At 40.2% G+C, this 19451-nt stretch overlaps 1 protein-coding gene across 4 annotated transcripts in view; it reads left to right on the top strand.

The window, feature by feature from the left end:
* Window positions 1-19451, top strand: part of THRAP3 (thyroid hormone receptor associated protein 3) — a 76047-nt gene that overhangs the window by 42735 nt on the left and 13861 nt on the right. For all 4 annotated transcript variants that reach the window (XM_060625767.3, XM_060625764.3, XM_060625768.3 and 1 more), the window contains 2 exons: window positions 13895-14062; window positions 18405-19310. In XM_060625767.3, coding sequence (XP_060481750.2) covers window positions 13926-14062; window positions 18405-19310 — 1043 coding nt within the window. In that variant the 5' untranslated portion in view covers window positions 13895-13925. The remainder of the gene's footprint in view (window positions 1-13894; window positions 14063-18404; window positions 19311-19451) is intronic.

The raw sequence follows: 19451 nt of genomic DNA, 5'->3' as shown, positions 1-19451 counted from the left end.
TCTTGTGGATAAAAGCTGGCCTAGTATTTCTAGTATGTGTAGTTTTATGCTAGGCTGGCCATTCCTTAATTGCTCTACTTTTAAATTACTTCATAGCTCACCCTCAGAGAAACTTCTTAATGCTCACTTAGACATATTGTCCGTGTGTCTATGGATAACTGACATGTTAGTTTTTTATGTAGTGAAAACAGTACACACAGTTTGGCCTTTTGTTTCTGCAGTTAACCCTGACATAAGAACCGGGGGCCAGATACGGTTTCTCCAAGGGTGTGGGCTTTGCTGGCTGGCTTTTATCCCTCTCGTTTCTGGGTACAGACTGCATGATTTCTGTGAAGGTTGCCAAGCTGGTTCCTCCTACTGTTAGGACAGTGGGGAATTTGTTTTGTAAACAGGTCCATTGTTAGCATAAATATATATGCTTTCATTAATAAAAGTTATTTTTAGGGAAGTTGATAATAAGGCTGACATAAAAAGGCACATCGGGGAAAAAAAAATGACAAAGTTGTATTTTCCTAAATACCAAACAGTTGTAGTGAAGTCACCAGTTTTACAGTGGATTTTGGACTCTGTAGAATTAGAAACCTTGGGTTGGGTTTTTTTGGGGGGTTGCTAATCAAACATACAGTTTGTTAATATGTATTTTCTACTTTCTCATCGTGATCTTCTCAGCTGTTATGAAGTATTCACACTTCTAAAAACAAGTTGATGAAACAGCACACAATGGGAACGGTATTTTGGACTACTCATGTCCTGGAATTAGGAGATAGTTTAGGGTTGCACTTTGGAATTTGCTTTAGATGTGTTTGAACTTAAATCAGAGTGATTGTTACTTGCTGATAAATGATTCTTCTTTTAGACTTATTTGTAGAGCACACAAGGAGAAGCATGTAGAGGTGAGCGATTTGGGTCTCTTCATTGCATATCTGGGTTTTGATTTTTTTTTTTCTTAAGATTTTATTTTTAAGTGGTCTCCGCACTTAACGTGGGGCTCAAATTCACAACCCCAAGATCAAGAGTCACATGCTGTACTGACTGAACCAGCCAGGCATCCCAGGTTTGTTTTTTTTATTGAGGTATAATTGACATACTCATTTCAAGTGTACAACAGGGGTGCCTGGGTGGCTCGGTCGGTTAAGCGGCCGACTTCAGCTTAGGTCATGATCTCACGGTTCGTGGGTTCGAGCCCCGCGTCGGGCTCTGTGCTGACCGCTCAGAGCCTGGAGCCTGTTTCAGATTCTGTGTCTCCCTCTCTCTCTGCCCCTCCCCTGTCAATGCTCTGTCTCTCTGTCTCAAAAATAAATAAACGTTTTAAAAAGAAAATTAAAAAAAAAAGTTTAATTTCAAGTGTACAACATAATGATTTGATATTTATATTTGTAATTTTTTTAATATAAGGAGTCTCTCGTTTTTCGTTCTTTTGTTTTTTGTTTTCTGTTTTTATTTCAAGGGAAAAGATACAGGGAAATAGCTGCAGAGACTGGCTACATTCACCCAAATTTGTTAGCATTTTGACCATAAGTAGAGCCTACCTGCAGAGAGTTGATGGTTTTTGAAGCTGGGTGGTGGGCACACTTGGGTTCCTTACACTGTTCTATTTTTGAGTATGAATCAACACTTCCATAATAAAAACATTTTAAAGAAATAGAACTCAGTTGACTGTAAAGCAAGCCTTTCCTAACCCTGTCTAAAGTCCTAAAAGAATAAAACAATTCCAATGTGATAAGACTTTCTCAAATGGACTTCGAGTAATTACAGTGCAGCTTTATTTATTTAGGGTCATGGAAGTTACTATTTTAGATTTTTTAAAATATCTCAGAAGAAGGTAGATAGGTGTGTGATTCCACATTAAAGATGAAAGAATCAACCCATTAATTCCAGAATGTCAACAACTTTTATGTTTAGAATAATGGGGTGAAGTCATCTGTAGAATGACCAGCTAAGAGAATTATATATGTAAAGTAAGAAGCTGTCATTCTATGTCCCTCATTTTATGTCTCTCGCTTCTCCTGCCCCCTTCCTCTTAAATCTTCCTTCCTGCTCTGCAGAGGTAACAGCTGTTAACAGTTTGCTGCATGTGCTTAAGTAGATACATCTTAAATGTACATCTGCACCCACATATTACACATTTTTAAAGAAGTTCTACCGAATTCCGTAGAATTCAGTATGTATGTATGTATGTATGTATGTATTTATTTATTTATTTTTAGGATTCAGTATTTATTTATTTATTTATTTATTTATTTATTTATTTTTAGGATTCAGTATTTATTTATTTATTTTTTTAAACGTTTATTTATTTTTGAGACAGAGAGAGACAGAGCATGAACGGGGGAGGGTCAGAGAGAGAGGGAGACACAGAATCTGAAACAGGCTCCAGGCTCTGAGCTGTCAGCACAGAGCCCGACGCGGGGCTCGAACTCATGGACCGCGAGATCATGACCTGAGCCGAAGTCGGCCGCTTAACCGACTGAGCCACCCAGGCGCCCCTAGAATTCAGTATTTAAAGTTTAAGAATTTCAACACTAAACTTCCGAATATATTAAATTTTTTTTTTAATGTTTGTTTATTTTTGAGAGAGACAGTGCAAGTGTGGGATGGGCAGAGAGAGAGGGAGATGGAATCTGAAGCAGGCTCCAGGCTCTGAGCTGTCAGCACAGGGCCCGAGGCAGAGCTCCCAACACACAAACTGTGAGATTATGACCTGAGCCAAGTCAGATTCTTAACTGACTGAGCCACCCAGACACCCCCAGAATAATTTTGATTTTACAATCTAGGCAAGGTCAAGTCTTTTGTTATTTCTTTAGGTTGTTTAAGCAATAAAATTGCCATTCTCCCCAAAGGCCCTTTCCCACCTTTAGGAAGGTACTTAATGCATGTGTGATTATTCTTCTCTATAAGTTTTAGAATCTCAGAATTGAAATTAGTATTATATTTATTAGCTTACTTAATAATTTAAGAGAGCCAGTTAATAGAGTTGATTATTAAATCTGTAAATATAATACTAATTTTAGTTCTGAATGGAAATCAGATCAGAGACCCCCTTCATTGTCATTCTCCCCAAAGGCCCCTCCCCCACCTGAGTTCAGTTTCTTCAGGGATGTGGGTGGGGTGTGAAGCCTTAGCAAAGTGTTACCCTAGAGATACCCCCAGCTGCTCTTGATTCTGTTTCTGTCTCTCACTCAGGAGAGGGATAATCTCCAGAGGAAAGCATAAAATAGTAAACATGTGTAATGTTTCACCTGAGCCCTGCTTTCCTAGCCAGAAGTATCCAGAGGCATACAAAGCACAAGTCAGACCATTGCTTTGTTCACAACTTTTTATGAATGGTGAATTTCTTTCTTGGTAGTTTTCCGTCTATCTTTTCTTTATCTTAGTCATTTTGTGTCTTGTTGACCAAGAATATCTACTTCTTGCACTAGTGACTATTAAAAGCATGGCTTTTTTTTTTTTTTTTTTTTTAATTTATTTATTGTATTGAGAGAGAGCGAGCACACGCATGAGCGGTGGAGGGGGAGAGAGAATCCCAAGCAGGCTCCGTGCTGTCAGAGCAGAGCACATTGTGGGATGGGACATGATCCCAGGAACCTTGAGATTATGACCTGAGCTGAGATCAAGAGTCAGATGCTTAACTGAATGAGCCACCCAGGCTCCCCCAAAGCATGGCTGTCTTGACTGGACTTGGTGGCATTGAAGTTTTACTCTGACCTGGCACTAATAAATAGAGTGTCAGTATCTCCCTAACACGGAGGTCAGTTTGGCTTTCTGTACCTTGGAGTAAGATGTAGAAGGGACAAGAAAGAGTGATCTCAACTTCCCATTCAGCAGCAGTGGTTAGCCTATGGTATATACTTAATTCTATCCTGGATTGTATTATTTATATATGATAAACTGCTACTTTGGTGGAGAGCTTGGAGAATGAAGAGGAAGTTTGAAATGTGAAGTGTCCAGTCTTGTGGCTAATGACTTTGCGAAGTGCTGAAGATACAACTGGAGAGCAAATCAGACGTGATCTCCGACCAGCTCATTTTGTAGCCTCCTGGTTTTGGTATCCCAGGTCGTGAAACTAATTTGGTTAGCAACCTTACGGTCCTCAAATGTAGTGCCATCTGATCCGGAAAAGTGTGCTGTCTTCTGGCAGAGCAGAGACTCAGTCTTGGGGTGTATGCAAAGGACAGCCAGTCCAGGCCCATGTGGATTCAGTCCTCAGGAACTTTCTTCATCCTTTTTGGGTTATGTTAGAGATCCATAAACAGTGGAAACTAATTTTCCCTTCCCAAGTGAGGGCCATTTTTTAATCCTAGGTATATTCATGTTTCTTGTTATCAGTCTCTTGTCACATGAAGCTCTTTGTTCTCTACACCTGGCTGTAGCTCTCTGATTTAGGCTCTGTAAAATCACTGATGGCAGAAACATTCCTGCTGTCTTTGGCAAGAGACGACTTTTTGTGCTGGAAGTTCTGAGATTTGTTTTAAGTAGAGCCTGTTTCCATTTTTTTGGAATGTTAGAGCTGGAGATAGGGGTGGGGGAAGAGAGCTGTTTTGTGCTTTAAACATTTCAGCTTTGCTGGTATAAGAATTAAGTTCTTTCAGAGATCATTATGCTTCAGAGATTTAAAAAGTTTTTTTCAAGTTTATTTTGAGAGAGTGAGCAAGAGTGAGCGGGGGAGGGGCACAGAGAGAGGGAGTGTGAGAGGATCCAAGCAGGCTGTGCACTATCAGTGCTGAGCCCAATGCTGGGCTTGAACTCAGGAACCTCAAGATCATGACCTGAGCCAAAACCAAGAGTGGGACACCTAACCGACTGAGCCACTCAGGCTCCCCCAGAGATTCTTACTTTAACTTGACCAGATTCACAGGAGACTGATGGGTACAATATGCAAATGGAGTAGCTAACCTTGAAGGTAATGGTGAGTCACCATATTAAAAACTTCATGTTGGGGCACTGTCAGCATAGAGCCTGCTTGGGATATTCTCCCCCCCCCTTTCTGCTTGCGTGCTCTTTCTCTCTCAAAATAAACTTTAAAAAAGAAAAAAAAAATTCGTGTTTGAATTTTGGACCTATTTAGCTTTGGAACTTTGAGGGTGAGATGCCTAACCCCTTAAGTCCCTTTTTTTTCTTGTCTGTAAAACAGGACAGAGCATAGTATTTAATGAGGTTTGTGTGTATAAAATGAGCTAATGCTGAAGGTTTGTAGCTCCTTGTCTGGCATATCTTGGTAAATATTAGCAGTTGTTATTGAGGTTCTCAATTACAAAAAAACAATTTTTTTTTTTTTTAATGCGGGGCTTGAATTCATGCCCCTGATGTCAAGACCTGAGCTGAGATCAAGAATCAAACACTCAACAGACTGAGCCACCCAGGCATCCCCTAGCAGTTGTTATTGATAAATCAAAGTGCCAGGAATCCATTTCCATTAGATACATACATATCTAGCAAGAAAGCCAGTTCGCAGGACAGTCTTTTATGATAGGCAGGTCCATTTAGAGGCCAAACTGATTTAGAAGGATGTTTGATGAATGTATTCTTGGTACAGATTCTAGATGTGTCTCCACCCCTGCAAGCTAGCTCTGCGCCCAACGCAGGACTTGAACTCATTCTAGATATAGAGCAGGAGGAAGTAGATATTCTTTATTTTACCCCCAGGTAAACTCTATGCCCACTGTGGAGCTTGAACTCACAACGGTGACTGAGATCAAGAGTTGTATGCTCTAATGACTTGAGTCAGCCAGGTGCCCCAGAAGCTAGATGTTCTTTTTTTTTTTTTTTTTTTTTAAATTTTTTTAACGTTTATTTATTTTTGAGACAGAGTATGAACAGGGGAGGGGCAGAGAGAGAGGGAGACACAGAATCTGAAACAGGCTCCAGGCTCTGAGCTGTCAGCACAGAGCCCGACGCGGGGCTCGAACTCACGGACCGTGAGATCATGACCTGAGCCGAAGTCGGACGCTTAACCGACTGAGCCACCCAGGTGCCCCAGAAGCTAGATGTTCTTAACAAGTAAGCCCATCAAGTCATCATAGCTGAATTGCCCTACTTGAGGAAATGATGTATCCTAACTCTTCAGGATAGTCCCAATTTAAAATCCTTTTCCCCATTGTCATCATAAGTATGTATCCTATAAACTTTACATTGCTGGGGACAAACAACACCCACCCTAGCCTGTCTTAGACAGAAGCAAAGCAGAAACTTCCATTGGGTTATTTGCTAATTTTCAGGTTTGAACTCTATGGTCCTGTACTTTTAGGTTTCTTTAGATGATTGTTATGGGTCATTAAATTCTAGCTTTCTCTTTCTCTGAACTTCAAGAAGATGCAAATTCTTAATGCTTGTTTCCTCCTTTCAGTATTTATTCGTGACTAAAACTTGTGTGTTTTATAAAGTTAGATCATAGATGTTATGCATTTCAATATTTCAGTGTATCATATGGTATTTACATTTTAAATTAGAGACTTACCTAAAAGAACTCTAAGCCTTATGCTCAGATTCTTGCGTTTCTTTTTGGAGGGTTAGTTTTGGGGAAGATTTCCATAGGTGACCGTTCTTATCCATTGTTTTGACCATTAGTTGCCTCTTAGAGGGTGATATTTATTGATCCTTCCTGAAATTCTCTTGGTTTAGAGCTTACTTGGGTCCTGTAACCCAAATTAAACATTAAAATAAATGTTCCTTTGTAACACTGCTGCTTTCTTGAATTAACACTTGGCTTTTCTGTCATGGGTCCTTGGAGTAAACATTAGTAATGAAAGTTTCATGATGTTAATACATCTGAGTAACTTAGGAAGATAAGACAAAGGCACCTCTATATGCTTCATTGCTGCAAGGAAGCTGCTGGTGCTGGAAGAGGCTGGTGTTTATCAGGAGAATACCTAGGATTTTGGTCTTAAATTGGTTGTAATGTGTATATTGAAATGAGAGTTAGTACCATGCGAAATGTTGTGAATATGCTCAAGGTATGTGAGATCTCTTGAAGAAATCGAATGTCCTGTGAGATAGTAAATGTGATATGGGAATGAGAAAAGAAAAAAAAAGAATATAGTCTGCCCAGCAAAGCCCTCTACAGACATTAGATTAGAGCAGTGGAGCCATTCAGAATAGTTCAGGTGCAGCTATCCAGAGATCAGACTGTTCGTCATAGGCATTTGTCTCTTGCCCAGCTCCCGTTTCCCTATCTTTCCATGGGTTTAGAAAGCTTTAAAGGACTTAGGTTTGAATTGATTTCACATATTAGGGAGGATTTGGGTCTGCTTCATGTTACCATTCTGTTTTTAGGTTATTGTGTGTTTGCCTTTAGTTTTTATTTGCTTGACTAATAAAATCCTTTCTTTAAACTTTTTTTTTTTTTTTTAATGTTTTTATTTTTTGAGAGGCGGAGACAGAGTGTGAGTAGGGGGAGGAGCAGAAAGAGGGAGACACAGAATCCGAAGCAGTCTCCAGGCTCTGAGCTGTCAGCACAGAGCCCGACACGGGGCCTGAACTCAAAAACGCAAGATCATGACCTAAGCTGAAGTTGGATGCTCAACCTGCTGAGCCACCCAGTCGCCCCTAAATGCTCTTTCTTTAAAAATAAAGTCTGAGAAGACCTTTTAAAATACGAACCGAATTATTTATGGAGTGAAGGATAGTTGTTTGGTTTATGTGTAGCTTGGTTGTTTGGCATGCAAAGGTTGGAACCCCGTGTGGCCTGTTGAGGTTCTATCTGGCACTACTTAGTTTTAGGAACCCAATCTCCTGCCTCCTTTCAGTAGGCTACCTGCAGGGTTCCAGCCATGGGGTAAATACTCCCATAATGTTTATTCTGGTGAATTCAGCAGATGCCTACAACTTGGCCAAGGTAATGCTGGCATAATCACTTAGGGACACTGAGAAGAAACTTAATCTGAGGTGAGAAGGGAAAAGGAATAATTTAATTCATCCTTTGAGAGTTTTTGATTTAGAGAAGTTTTGGCTTTGTCTGCCAATGTTACTTCTTCTTTGAGTTGAATAATAAGATATGTTTTTAATGATATAAAAGTCATATAATTATATATCTTAATGCCTTCATTTTAAGTACAATGCATCTGTTCTCCCAAGGCCTGTTTATCTGCTTGGTAATTAGAGGAGGGAGTGGTTTGGGTGGGGAAGGCTTGGGGGACTGTGCTCTCAAGTGGCTCTGCGGGAACAGTTTGAAAGTGAACCCTTGCTCCAAGTGACTGAATTGTATCTGAAATAATTTCAAAAAGGCTGTTTGAAATTCTTCTCTTGGGTTTTAAAGAAAAGGTAGGAAAAAAGAGAACAGTAGTCGGATAAACATACAAGATGGAGGAGGAAGACATCTTGCAGCTGCAGAAGGGTGTGTGAGAGAAGATATTGGGACGTGCTCCAAATCTACATGTGCTTGGTATGGCTTTCCAGAAAGAGACATTTTCAGATGCATTAATAGTATCTAAAGAGTTCTGTAGTAGGCCACATTTGGAGAATCCCTTTAAGTTCTGAGTTTCCAATGAAGGAAGACAAACTGGTACCACATCGTCTAAAGACTATTGGAAAGTTGAGGATATTTGGGTCTTACCAGGCCCTTAACTATAGGAGTTTAGAGCCAGGTCCTATGCTTCCGCATCCTTAACATGCCAGGCACATAGTGGATAGTAAGTATTGATTGCTACTTGTTCCGTTGGTGGATTCTTCTATAATGCTGGTGGAGGAACAGCACTCCCTTACCTTCATTGTGAGAAGAAGTTTTTACCCAGATTGTGTTTGAGGGGTATGTTTTTGCCTGAGGCACGTTTCATAGCCTTGAGCTGCCATATTAAGCCATAGTTCTTCTGTAAGGACTAGACTCTTCTATAGTATTTGAAATGAAACAAGCCTCTCCAGGAAGAGTGGGGTTTGTTGAAGAAGCAGAACTTCCCTTTGGGGAAATTTTAGTTTGAACAGAAATCAAATGCTAGGAATTTGTAACATGTAAAAAGGTGCCAGATTGATTTCCAAGGTGATGTTTGTCCCATTTCCCAATATATTTGTAGAACATGAACAAGGAAGAAATGGTAGAAACAGGAAAAGGTGTGTGTAATCACGTAAAGTCTGAAAGTCTTTAAAATAGAATTGAGAGTTGTTTCAAATGAACTTTGCTGATCTGATCAAATGGCTTTACTTATGTTTGTCCCTACCTTATACTAAAAGGGATTTATTTCTATATGTATTTATGGATATCCAGAGAAAAAACTTCATGTCTTTTGGACATTTCCTTTCCCTTTTTCTTCCTGTAATTTGCTGTTTGTTATTCTTCAGGTGACCACTTAAATGCCAGCTTTTCACCATCTTATCTTCATCATCTTATCTAAATAAAATAAGTCAGTACTACTCTGCATAAGCTTACTAACATTATGTGGTCTTTGTCTTTTAGTAACTACCAGAATTTGTAATTACATCTTTGCTTGCTTCCTTATTTGCTGTCTTTTAGCACCTCTAGACTTTGAGATCCATGAAGGCCAGAATAAGTTCTGCTTTAATTTTAATTTAACTGTTTATCCTCTATTTAGCATCCTCTCAAATGAGTTAAGTGATTCATTGCTTTATCTCCAGCTGTGGTTTCATTTTATCCAGAGTCACTCCACTTCTTTCTCAGAGTATAATGATGTTTTTAAAATCAGTTTCAATTCACGTTTAAAAAGTTCCAGGAGTAGGAGTAAGGGTGGTATCACAGTATTGTGACTCTTAAACATACTTGTCAATTCTAGTAAGTTTATATTTAGAAATGTTAGGTTTGGCTTTATCTGCATTTAGATGACAAGTTTTTCTTCCTCTTAATGAAAATAAGCTTTGTAATTTTCCAATTTCTGGGGGTGAAATGAATATTTCAACTAGCTTGCTGATCCTTTTTTTTTCTTTTTTCTTTTTTTTATTGTCCACCTGTTGTGGACAATACCAGTGATCTAAAAGGATTTTTCATTTTGACTTCAGCTAAAATTGAAGATTGGGCAGAGATATCACGAGGCAGAAATAGCCCTAAATTTGTGACAGAAAAAAAGCCATTCAGCAAGACTATACCTAAAATTTGCTGAAGGCCAACCAGAAAAACAAAATGCATTTTCCGTATTCAGTTCCTTTAAATTGCTCAGTTACACCTCCACCTCTTCATCCCTGAATAGCTACTTAGTCCTCTACCCTGGCTTTGTACAGTGACACTTCTGCCAAAAATCGGCTTCAAATGGAAATCTCTTTGACCTTGCTGGAGCACACAACAGTTCAGTCCCTTTGGCAGGGCCTAGACTCTAGGTCTTTGGTTCCCTCATTTAGCAATATCTTACTATCGTTTTTGTCTCTGGCTTCCGAGTGGTTTTCCGTCCTCCAAATCAGGTCTCTTTCCTATGGGTATAGTTATTTCCCCTATGATCTAGTGCGATAGCAGCCTCCTGGACTTGCTTGCCTTTCTACAAACTCTTAAAATTTGTATCTAAAACTGGGGTGTAATAATTAGAGACTGGGGCGAACTTGAACTTGAATTCACGTATTATGAGATCACGACCTGAACCGGAATCAAGAGTCCGCCCTTTAACAGATTGAGCCACCTGAGGAGATGGCTTTTGAGCTAAGATCTGAATAACAAAATCTGAGAGGTAAGGGAGGGTGAAATGTTTGTTGATTATCATTTTCCCTTTACAAGCCAGGGTCAGCATCATAAAAGAATCTACAGCAAAACTGTGAAGCAGTGAGGTGTGATAGAATAAGCCCTAGAATTTTGGCCTGGTTTGGCTATTAACCAGCTTTGTGGTTTTTGGCCGATCCCTTGTTCTTCCTGATACACACAAGCTATAGCCCTTCAACTTTTTGCTCCTTGGAAGTCGCCACAGTTGTAGTCATAGGGTATAAAGGAGAATAAGTGAGACGGCTTGATAGAGTGCGAGTGTGCCTTGCTGACCAAACTTAGCGGGCTTGTCGGCGCAATTCTGAGGCTCTCCATTCATTCATTCATTCCTGCGGGGGAGGAAAAACAAGGAAAAAGACAGTTTTGTTTTTTCATGGGCAAATGACCCCCAAAAAAGGTTGCCTCTTGATGCTAAAGAAGAGCTAAAAGAAAGTGACAGTTCTTCACTTTATAAATTACCTCAGGACTATGTTTTATGGATTATATTTATATTTATATTTAGGATTAATATCTTCTATTTTACAGGATGTAGTACCATGGTATTAGAGTATTTGAGAATACTCTTGCATTTTTTTTTTTAATTCAAGTATAATTAACATATAGTGTTACATTAGTTTCAGGTATACAATATAGTGATCTAACAGTTCTGTACATTACTCAGTGCTCTTCCTGTCACCTGTTTTACCCATTCCCCCTCTCTCCAGCCTTCACTTGGGTAATCATCAGTTCTCTATGCTTAAGAGTCTGTTTTTTTGTTTATGTCTTTTTTCCTCTCTTTTTTAAAATTAAATTAAATTTGTTTTTCAGAGTTTATTTTTGAGACAGCACGCACAAGCAGGGGGAGGGACAGAGAAATGGGGAGACCAAGGATCCAGAGCAGGCTCTGCGCTGACAGCAGAGGGCTCGAAAACAAGAACCGTGAGATCATCATGACCTGAGCTAAAATCAGACTCTTAATCAACTGAGCCACCCAGGCACCCCTATTTGTTTAGTTTCTTAAATTCCACATAGGAGTGAAATCATATGGTAGTTGTCTTTCTCTGACTTCATGTAGCATTATACCCACTAGATCCATCCATGTTGTTGCAAATGGCAAGAATTCACTCATTTTTATGGCTGAGTAATATTCCATTCCACCACAACTTCTTTATATTTTCACCTGTTGATGGACACTTGAGCTGCTTCCGTATTTTGGCTATTGTAAATAGTGCTGCAATAAATATAGGGATGCATCTGTCTTTTCGAATTAGTGTTTCCATATTCTTTGGGTAAATACCCAATAATAGAATTACTGGATCATAAGGTAGTTCTGTTTCTAAGTTTTAACTGTTTTCCACAGTGGCCACACCAGTTTGCATCTCCACCAGTAGCGCACAGGGGTTCCTTTTTCTCCACATCCTCACCAACATTTGTTGTTTCTTGTGTTTTTGATTTTAGCCATTCTGATAGGCATGAGGTGATAACCTCATTGTGGTTTTGATTTGCATTTCCCTGATGATGAGTAATGTCAAGCATCTTTTTATGTGTCTCTTGGCTGTTTATGTATGTCCTCTTTGAAGAGAAATGTCTGTGTCTTCTGCCCATTTTTTAATTGGATTATTTGTTTTTGGTATTGAGTTGTATGAGTTGTTTATATATTTTGGGTACTAATCCCTTATCGTATGTATCATTTGCGTATATCTTCTCCTGTTCAATAGGTTGTCTTTTTGTTTTACTGATTGTTTCCCCCACTGTGCAGAAGCTTTATTTAAAACACATTTATTTTTATTTTTAATTTAGAGAGAGAGAGTGTGGAGCAGGGGAGAGGGGAAGAGGGAGAGAGAGGCTCCCAACCAGGCTCCAAGCCCAGCACAGAGCCTGACATGGGGCTTGATCCCGCAAGCCTGAGATCATGACCTGAGCCAAAATTAAGAGTTAGACACTCAACCGACTGAGCCACCCAGGCACCCCATTGTGCAGAAGCTTTTTATTTTGACGTAGTCCCAATGGTTTATTTTTACTTTTGTTTCCCCTGCCTCATGAGACCTATATCGGAAAATGTTGCTATAGCCAACGTCAGAGAAATTACTGCCTGTGCTCTCTTCCAGGATTTTTATGGTTTCAAGTCTCACATTTATTAGGTCCTTTATCCATTTTGAGTTTGTTTTTGTGTATGGTACAAGAAACTCATTCAATTTCATTTGTTTGCATGTAGCTGTTCAGTTTTCCCAACACCATTTTGTGTTGTTCTTGCACACTTTTTAAGCCTTTTTCTTGGAATGAAATATTAAGGATTTGCCCCGTGGCTTTAAGGCCTAGGGAGTAGAGAAATGGTCAGCTGTTGCCATACACTCAGTAACAAGACATCATTGCATAGAGTTTCTTTTCTTAGAATTGGGAAACCCAGGGGGTTCCTGGGTGGCTGTTGGTTAAGGGTCTGACTTCGGCTCAGGTCGTGATCTCACAGCTCATGAATTCAAGCCCTGCATCGGGCTCTGCTGTACTGACAGCTCAGAACCTGGGCCTGCTTCACATTCTGTGTCTCTTGCTGTCTGTCTGCCCCTCCCTCTCCCTCTTTCTTTCCCTCAAAAATGAACATTAAAAATTAAAAAAAAAGAATTGGGAAACCTGTCCCAGGTCTTCTCAATACTTTTAACAGCTGACTTAGTCTGAAAAACTTGTCTGCTTACTGAAAAAAAAGACTATGTGTACCAAATCATTGGTAGCTCCTCTCACTTTGTTAAGTGGTTTATTGTGTTTCCAAGTCAGAGCTACAGGTCAGATTTTCCATTTGCTGCTGTGGCTTGGTTTGTTTGGGATTGTGCTGCTTAGAAATCCTTCCCTAAAAAAAAAATAAAAAATAAAAAAATTGTTTTTAAAGTAAGCTCCATGTCCAGCATGGGGCCCAGTCTCACAACCCTGAGATCAAGAGTTGCATGCTCCATCAACTGAGCCAGCCAGGCACCCCTCCCCCCCAAATTTTATTCATTTTTTAAGTAGGCTTCATGCCCAGGGCAGAGCCCAACATGGGGCTTGAACTCGTGACCCTGAGAGTGAAGACCTGAGCTGAAATCAAGAGTCAGTTGCTTAACCGACTGTGCCATCCACCTGGCCCTAAAAAAATCTTTTTAAATGAAGTGTGAACACCGTAGAAATTCCTCTTGATAAACGGGCAGTGTTTTTAATCAGTCATTTCATTTGTTTAAAAAAAACAATTGTTTCTAAGTGTCCAGAGAAGTTCAAGTTTGCAAAGGTATTCCCTCATTTGTTTGCATCTGTTTTCTACTTTAGGTGTAATTAAAAAGTGACCCTCTCTTCAGAGATGTCAAAAACAAACAAATCCAAGTCTGGATCTCGTTCTTCTCGCTCAAGATCTGCATCAAGATCTCGTTCTCGTTCATTTTCGAAGTCTCGGTCCAGAAGTCGATCTGTTTCTCGTTCAAGGAAGCGCAGGCTGAGGTAAGGGGATGTGATCGTAAATCGGGATAACCATTATATCGGTCAGTGAGGGTCTCTGAAGATGTTTTGCTAGACTCTGTGAGTGTCAAATGGAGTGGGGGGTTGGCTTCAAGTAGAGGGTTGGGCTGTCAGATATTACAGGTTTGTTCAAACGCTGCAAATCCAAATCACCTTTGATTGCCATACTGTTTGCCTAATTCCTTTTCTCCTCTGCCAGCATGTACTGTTTCTCATCTACTTTGGAAGAAAGAGCATTTTGTTTTATTTGAGCTGCTTGCTTCAAATCTCTACACGTGATTGATTTCTTCCTGAGGTATTTTTGCAGGCTTTGGACAAAAGATTGTATGCATCATCACCAAAGAAAAGATAGCTAAGGGGATTAATACTATGAGCAACTTGGCGAGGCAAGAAGCCTCGTTAATTCAATAATGTAATTAAACCACAAAAACTTAACAGGAGTCATTTGTGTACATCTGATGTGCCAGTCACTAACAAGCTGTGTCTATTTAGTAAAACACAACAAAACTATCTAAAAATCACTCTGGTAGATATCTCTGTGCCTAAGTGTACAAATAATTCTTTTGAATTTATTGCCAGTATTCTTTAATTCTGTCAGGTTTCACATCTTTCAGTGGGTCTCCCGGTTTCAGTTATGTCTTAGAAAAACCTCCATCTCCTTTCCTCTTTTCATGTATTGTGAGTTGGGTTTTTCATTCTTTACAACTTGTAATTTTCTCTTGTGAACAGACAAGAACTTTTTTGTAGATACAAGTTTCTATCCATGAATATCGATGTATTTAAATACCAAAGGGGGATATTTGCACAGCTTCGTTCTTGTTATCAGAATCGCACCAGGCAAGGAAGTAGTTTCTCAGCTTCACCACTTGGACCCCCTCCCCCTGCCCTGCACTCCTTATTTCACATAAGTTTCTAGAATTCTTTTGTTAAATGAATTGATTACAAAATTTAAAATAAACCTCAGGAAAAGTAGTTATTAAGTTGTGTTCTTTACTTCTGTAGTCCTGTGAAGCACTTCTAAAATGTCTTAAGGAATTGGTGGGATTCTTTTTTTCCTCCCAACATCTTAAATGGAATCTGTGAGAGGCCTGCCTGAAAAAATTAATTTCAGACCAGAGGGTGAATAAAAAGTTGGTGTGCATAAATATTAATGATTCTTTTAAAAAAATATATTTTTTTAGTGCTTATTTATTTTTGAGAGAGAGAGAGTGCGCTAGTGGGGTAGGGGCAGAGAGAGAGGGAGACAGAGAATCTGATGCAGGCTCCAGGCTCTGAGCTGTCAGTACAGAGCCAGATACAGGACTCGAACTCACAAACTGTGAGGTCATGACCCAAGCTGAAGTTGGAGACTTAACCGACTGAGCCACCCAGGTACCGCTATTAATGATTCTGCTATAAGTTAGAATATACAGAGTCTCTTCCTCAAACAAGAAACACTAGATTTTTTTTTTTTTTTTTTTTTTAAAGATAATATTAACACTTTGTGATAATGAGTCCTAGTCTCTCACCCTCTCTTCCGTGTTTTTTGGGCATGCATTTTTAGGTCAAACTTTGTTCAAGCCCTGGGCTAGAGACTGTTGCTTAATTGTGTCAGAGTCAGTATAAATAAACTTCTACCTTTCACCAGCCCCGAAAAAAAGAAGAGGGAAACCCACCAAAATATGTTTATATCTACCTTAGGAAGTTGCTGTCAAGGCATGGGACTGAGCAGAGACTCTTAGTAACCTACTCCTGCTTTGCCCCCAGAGTCTTTTGATTAGTGCCATTTCAACTTCACTTTAGCTCGGTTTGTTCTGAAGAGAGTAACACTTTAAAACTTAATCTAGTAGATGGACATTAAGTAATTGCCTTAAAAACAAGGGCTCTACAACCAAAACTGAATGACAAAATTGAACGCACACAAACCAAATTGAAAAATGCTAACCAGCTCTGAAGTATTTGTGGTAGCTGGGATTCCGGGCAAATCTGTCTGGACAGATGGTCTTCGTATTCTACAGATTATTTGGCATGGTCACTGACTTGGCAAATGAGGGAAAAATATCTCGGGCAGTATGTGCTGGGGTAGGCCTAGAGCCACTTTATGTGCTATCTTATACCGAGAAGATTGTTATTTTGGAGGAATTTCTCCACTGGAAAACATGTTTTTATACTCGATTCTAGTCTGACATCTCTGTTTTTTAGAAACAGATAAATTTGCCACTGGATGTTCACTTTTTATTTCTGGCTTATCTGTTCCATGATTTTTTTTCCTTTTTTTCCCCCTCTCCTACAAGGAAAGTATACTATCCAGAGAGTTTGAGAAACCATGCCTTTAAATTAACTTAACTGCTGAGTTCTACAGAATTGGAGAAAATTGATTGTTTCCTTGTATTTCACAGACTGTATCCTTTTAAGTGACTTCTTGTAAATAACTTCATTTGCAATCTGCAGAGACTCATGTTCTTGCATCTGTGCAATGATTGCGGGGTTTGGATGCGGTATGCCACAGGGCCCGCACTAGTAGTTGGTGACAGAAGCAGCAGTAGCCTCTGAGGATGGGACATGAATTAAACCCTCCTTAGTGCTGGTGGTGCATCACCTCCCTCAAGTATAGCCATTTAATTGGGTCATACACACTTTCATAGCCTGCATCCGCCTCTTCCTTCTTTTCTTATATTGTTACTGTTTTCGAATGAAAAGTATGGAAGGTAAGTTTTTTTTCATTGTACTTAAATAGTAACTGTTAACAACCAGCCATAAGATACGTTTTTGCCAGTCACAATTGTTCTTGGGGTGGATAAAGAACACTGTGGGAAGACGGATCCCACTTTTATCTTCTATAGATTAATATAAATTTCTTTTCAAAAACACCATTTGTTTAGTTAAGATCTGTCATATTTGCTAAATGGAGTTATTTATAAAACAAGCAAAATCTGTTTTTGGTTAGGCCAAATAGGAAAAATTCTGTTAACTGAAGGTTTTTATTCTACTGTACGTAAAGAAAGTATTTTTGCGAAGACTTTTTTCTAGTAATTTTAGATATTTTTATGTTAATGATGTATATCATAATCGACAAGGCACATTCGGTGTCCAAGAACCCCAGCAGATTTTTATACCAACAGATAACTTTGGCTTTTGGATCAAAACAGCTCTCTGTCATTGACAAACTTAGCATTCATAAACATGTAATTTTTACAAAATCAGGTTATTGTTAAATCCCTGTGGTTCTGGAAATGCCCCTTTGCCCAGTTAGAGTCCCAGATTGTTGGATGAAGAACACAACACTTGGCTTTAGGTTCACTTGAAAGACGTGTGGGTGGTGGTGCCGGAAGAGGGTTGGTTTTGTCATTTTCTTTACTGAACCTCCTGTGTACTTGGGTGTTTATGGTCAGATGGTGCCCTCTTGTGGCACCTAGGTAGGATCGTGTGATTCAACAACAGAAAGTCATCCACCTAAGAAATGAAACCATTTCCAGGTCCCCAGTAAATATTTTTTTTTAAGTTTATTTTTGAGAGAGACAGTGTGAGTGGGGAGAGGGGCAGAGAGAGAGGGAGACACAGAATCTGAAACAGGCTCCAGGCTCTGAGCTGTCAGCACAGAACCCAATGTGGGGCTTGAACCCACAAACCGTGAGATCACAATCTGAGCTGAAGTTGGGCTCTTAAACGGACTGAGCCACCCAGGTGCCCCCAGGTCCCCAGTAAGAAAAACAGTATTTTTGTATCTTTTGCTGACCTGATTTCAGTGAATTGTTTTAAGCTCTGAGCAGTAGCATCTCCAAGTTCTTGTTTAAGTGTTCTTTGGTTGGGACTGTGTGTTTACAACCCAAGGTTTTAGTGGAATCTAAGGAAGTAGTCCTGCATAGACAGAGAGGGCTGAATGGGATGAGGAGTAGAGTGTTATACCACGATAAGGGGTGAGGACCTACATTTAGTCTGGACCTTTGTCTGAGCTTGCATTCTTCCTGGCTTCCAATGGGTTAGGGGCCTGTAGAATCCCATGTGAAATTCTCAGCAACGTGTATACTATATTAAAATGATTTTGTTTAGTGTACTACATTAAGAACATTATTCTTTTAAGCATTGTAGAAACACATTTCTATTTAAAAAGGGCTACAGTATTAATGAAGCAATCTCAGTGTGTAATTGTTAAAACGATTCATATCTGTGTATTTGTACTTCATATGGGTCAGCAATGGGATCAGATATTTAAATTGTGCCCTTTCTTTGAAAATAAAATATTTAAGAACAGGATCTCAAACCGTTACCTCTTTGTTGGCAGGGATGTCTTAAATAAAAGGGCTTGTGTCAAAAATTCAAATGTTTCCCTCCTCCCCCTTTTCAGTTCTAGGTCTCGTTCCAGATCATATTCTCCAGCTCATAACAGAGAGAGAAATCACCCAAGAGTGTATCAGAATCGGGATTTCCGAGGTCACAACAGAGGCTATAGAAGGCCCTATTATTTCCGTGGGCGCAACAGAGGCTTTTATCCGTGGGGCCAGTATAACCGAGGAGGCTATGGAAACTACCGCTCGAATTGGCAGAATTACCGGCAAGCATACAGTCCTCGTCGGGGCCGTTCCCGATCCCGGTCCCCAAAGAGAAGGTCCCCTTCACCGAGGTCCAGGAGCCATTCTAGAAACTCCGATAAGTCTTCCTCTGACAGGTCGAGGCGCTCCTCATCGTCTCGTTCTTCCTCCAACCACAGCCGAGTTGAATCTTCTAAGCGCAAGTCTGCAAAGGAGAAAAAGTCCTCTTCCAAGGATAGCCGGCCGTCTCAGGCTGCTGGGGATAACCAAGGAGATGAGGCCAAGGAGCAGACGTTCTCTGGAGGCACCTCTCAAGACACAAAAGCATCTGACAGCTCGAAACCGTGGCCAGATGCCTCCACATACACTGCTGGTTCTGCGTCACGGGCCTCTGCAGTTTCTGAGTTGAGTCCCCGGGAGCGAAGCCCTGCTCTCAAAAGCCCGCTCCAGTCTGTGGTGGTGAGGCGGCGCTCACCCCGTCCTAGCCCTGTGCCAAAACCTAGCCCTCCACTTTCCAGCACATCCCAGATGGGCTCAACTCTGCAGAGTGGTGCTGGGTACCAGGCTGGGACACACCAAGGTCCATTCGATCATGGCTCTGGGTCCTTGAGTCCATCCAAAAAGAGCCCTGTGGGTAAGAGTCCACCGGCCACTGGCTCCACGTATGGCTCGTCTCAAAAGGAGGAGGCTGCTGCTCCAGGAGGAGCAGCCTATACCAAGAGGCAAGTGTCTCGTTTCCTCTCCTGGTTGTGTTTTTATCTTGCCAGCTGGCAGTTTAATTGTAATGTGATCTAGGTTAGAGCTCTGATTAATGGTGATAAGGCAATCCCCGTTTCCTAAACTTTGCAGTAGCAACCTTGAAA

The sequence above is a fragment of the Panthera onca genome, chromosome C1 (assembly GCF_046562875.1).
Source record: "Panthera onca isolate mPanOnc1 chromosome C1, mPanOnc1 haplotype 2, whole genome shotgun sequence".
NCBI classification, from domain to species: Eukaryota; Metazoa; Chordata; class Mammalia; order Carnivora; family Felidae; genus Panthera; species Panthera onca.
The sequence above is the reverse complement of the archived record's forward strand: the minus strand, read 5'-3'. Positions and strand labels throughout refer to the sequence as shown.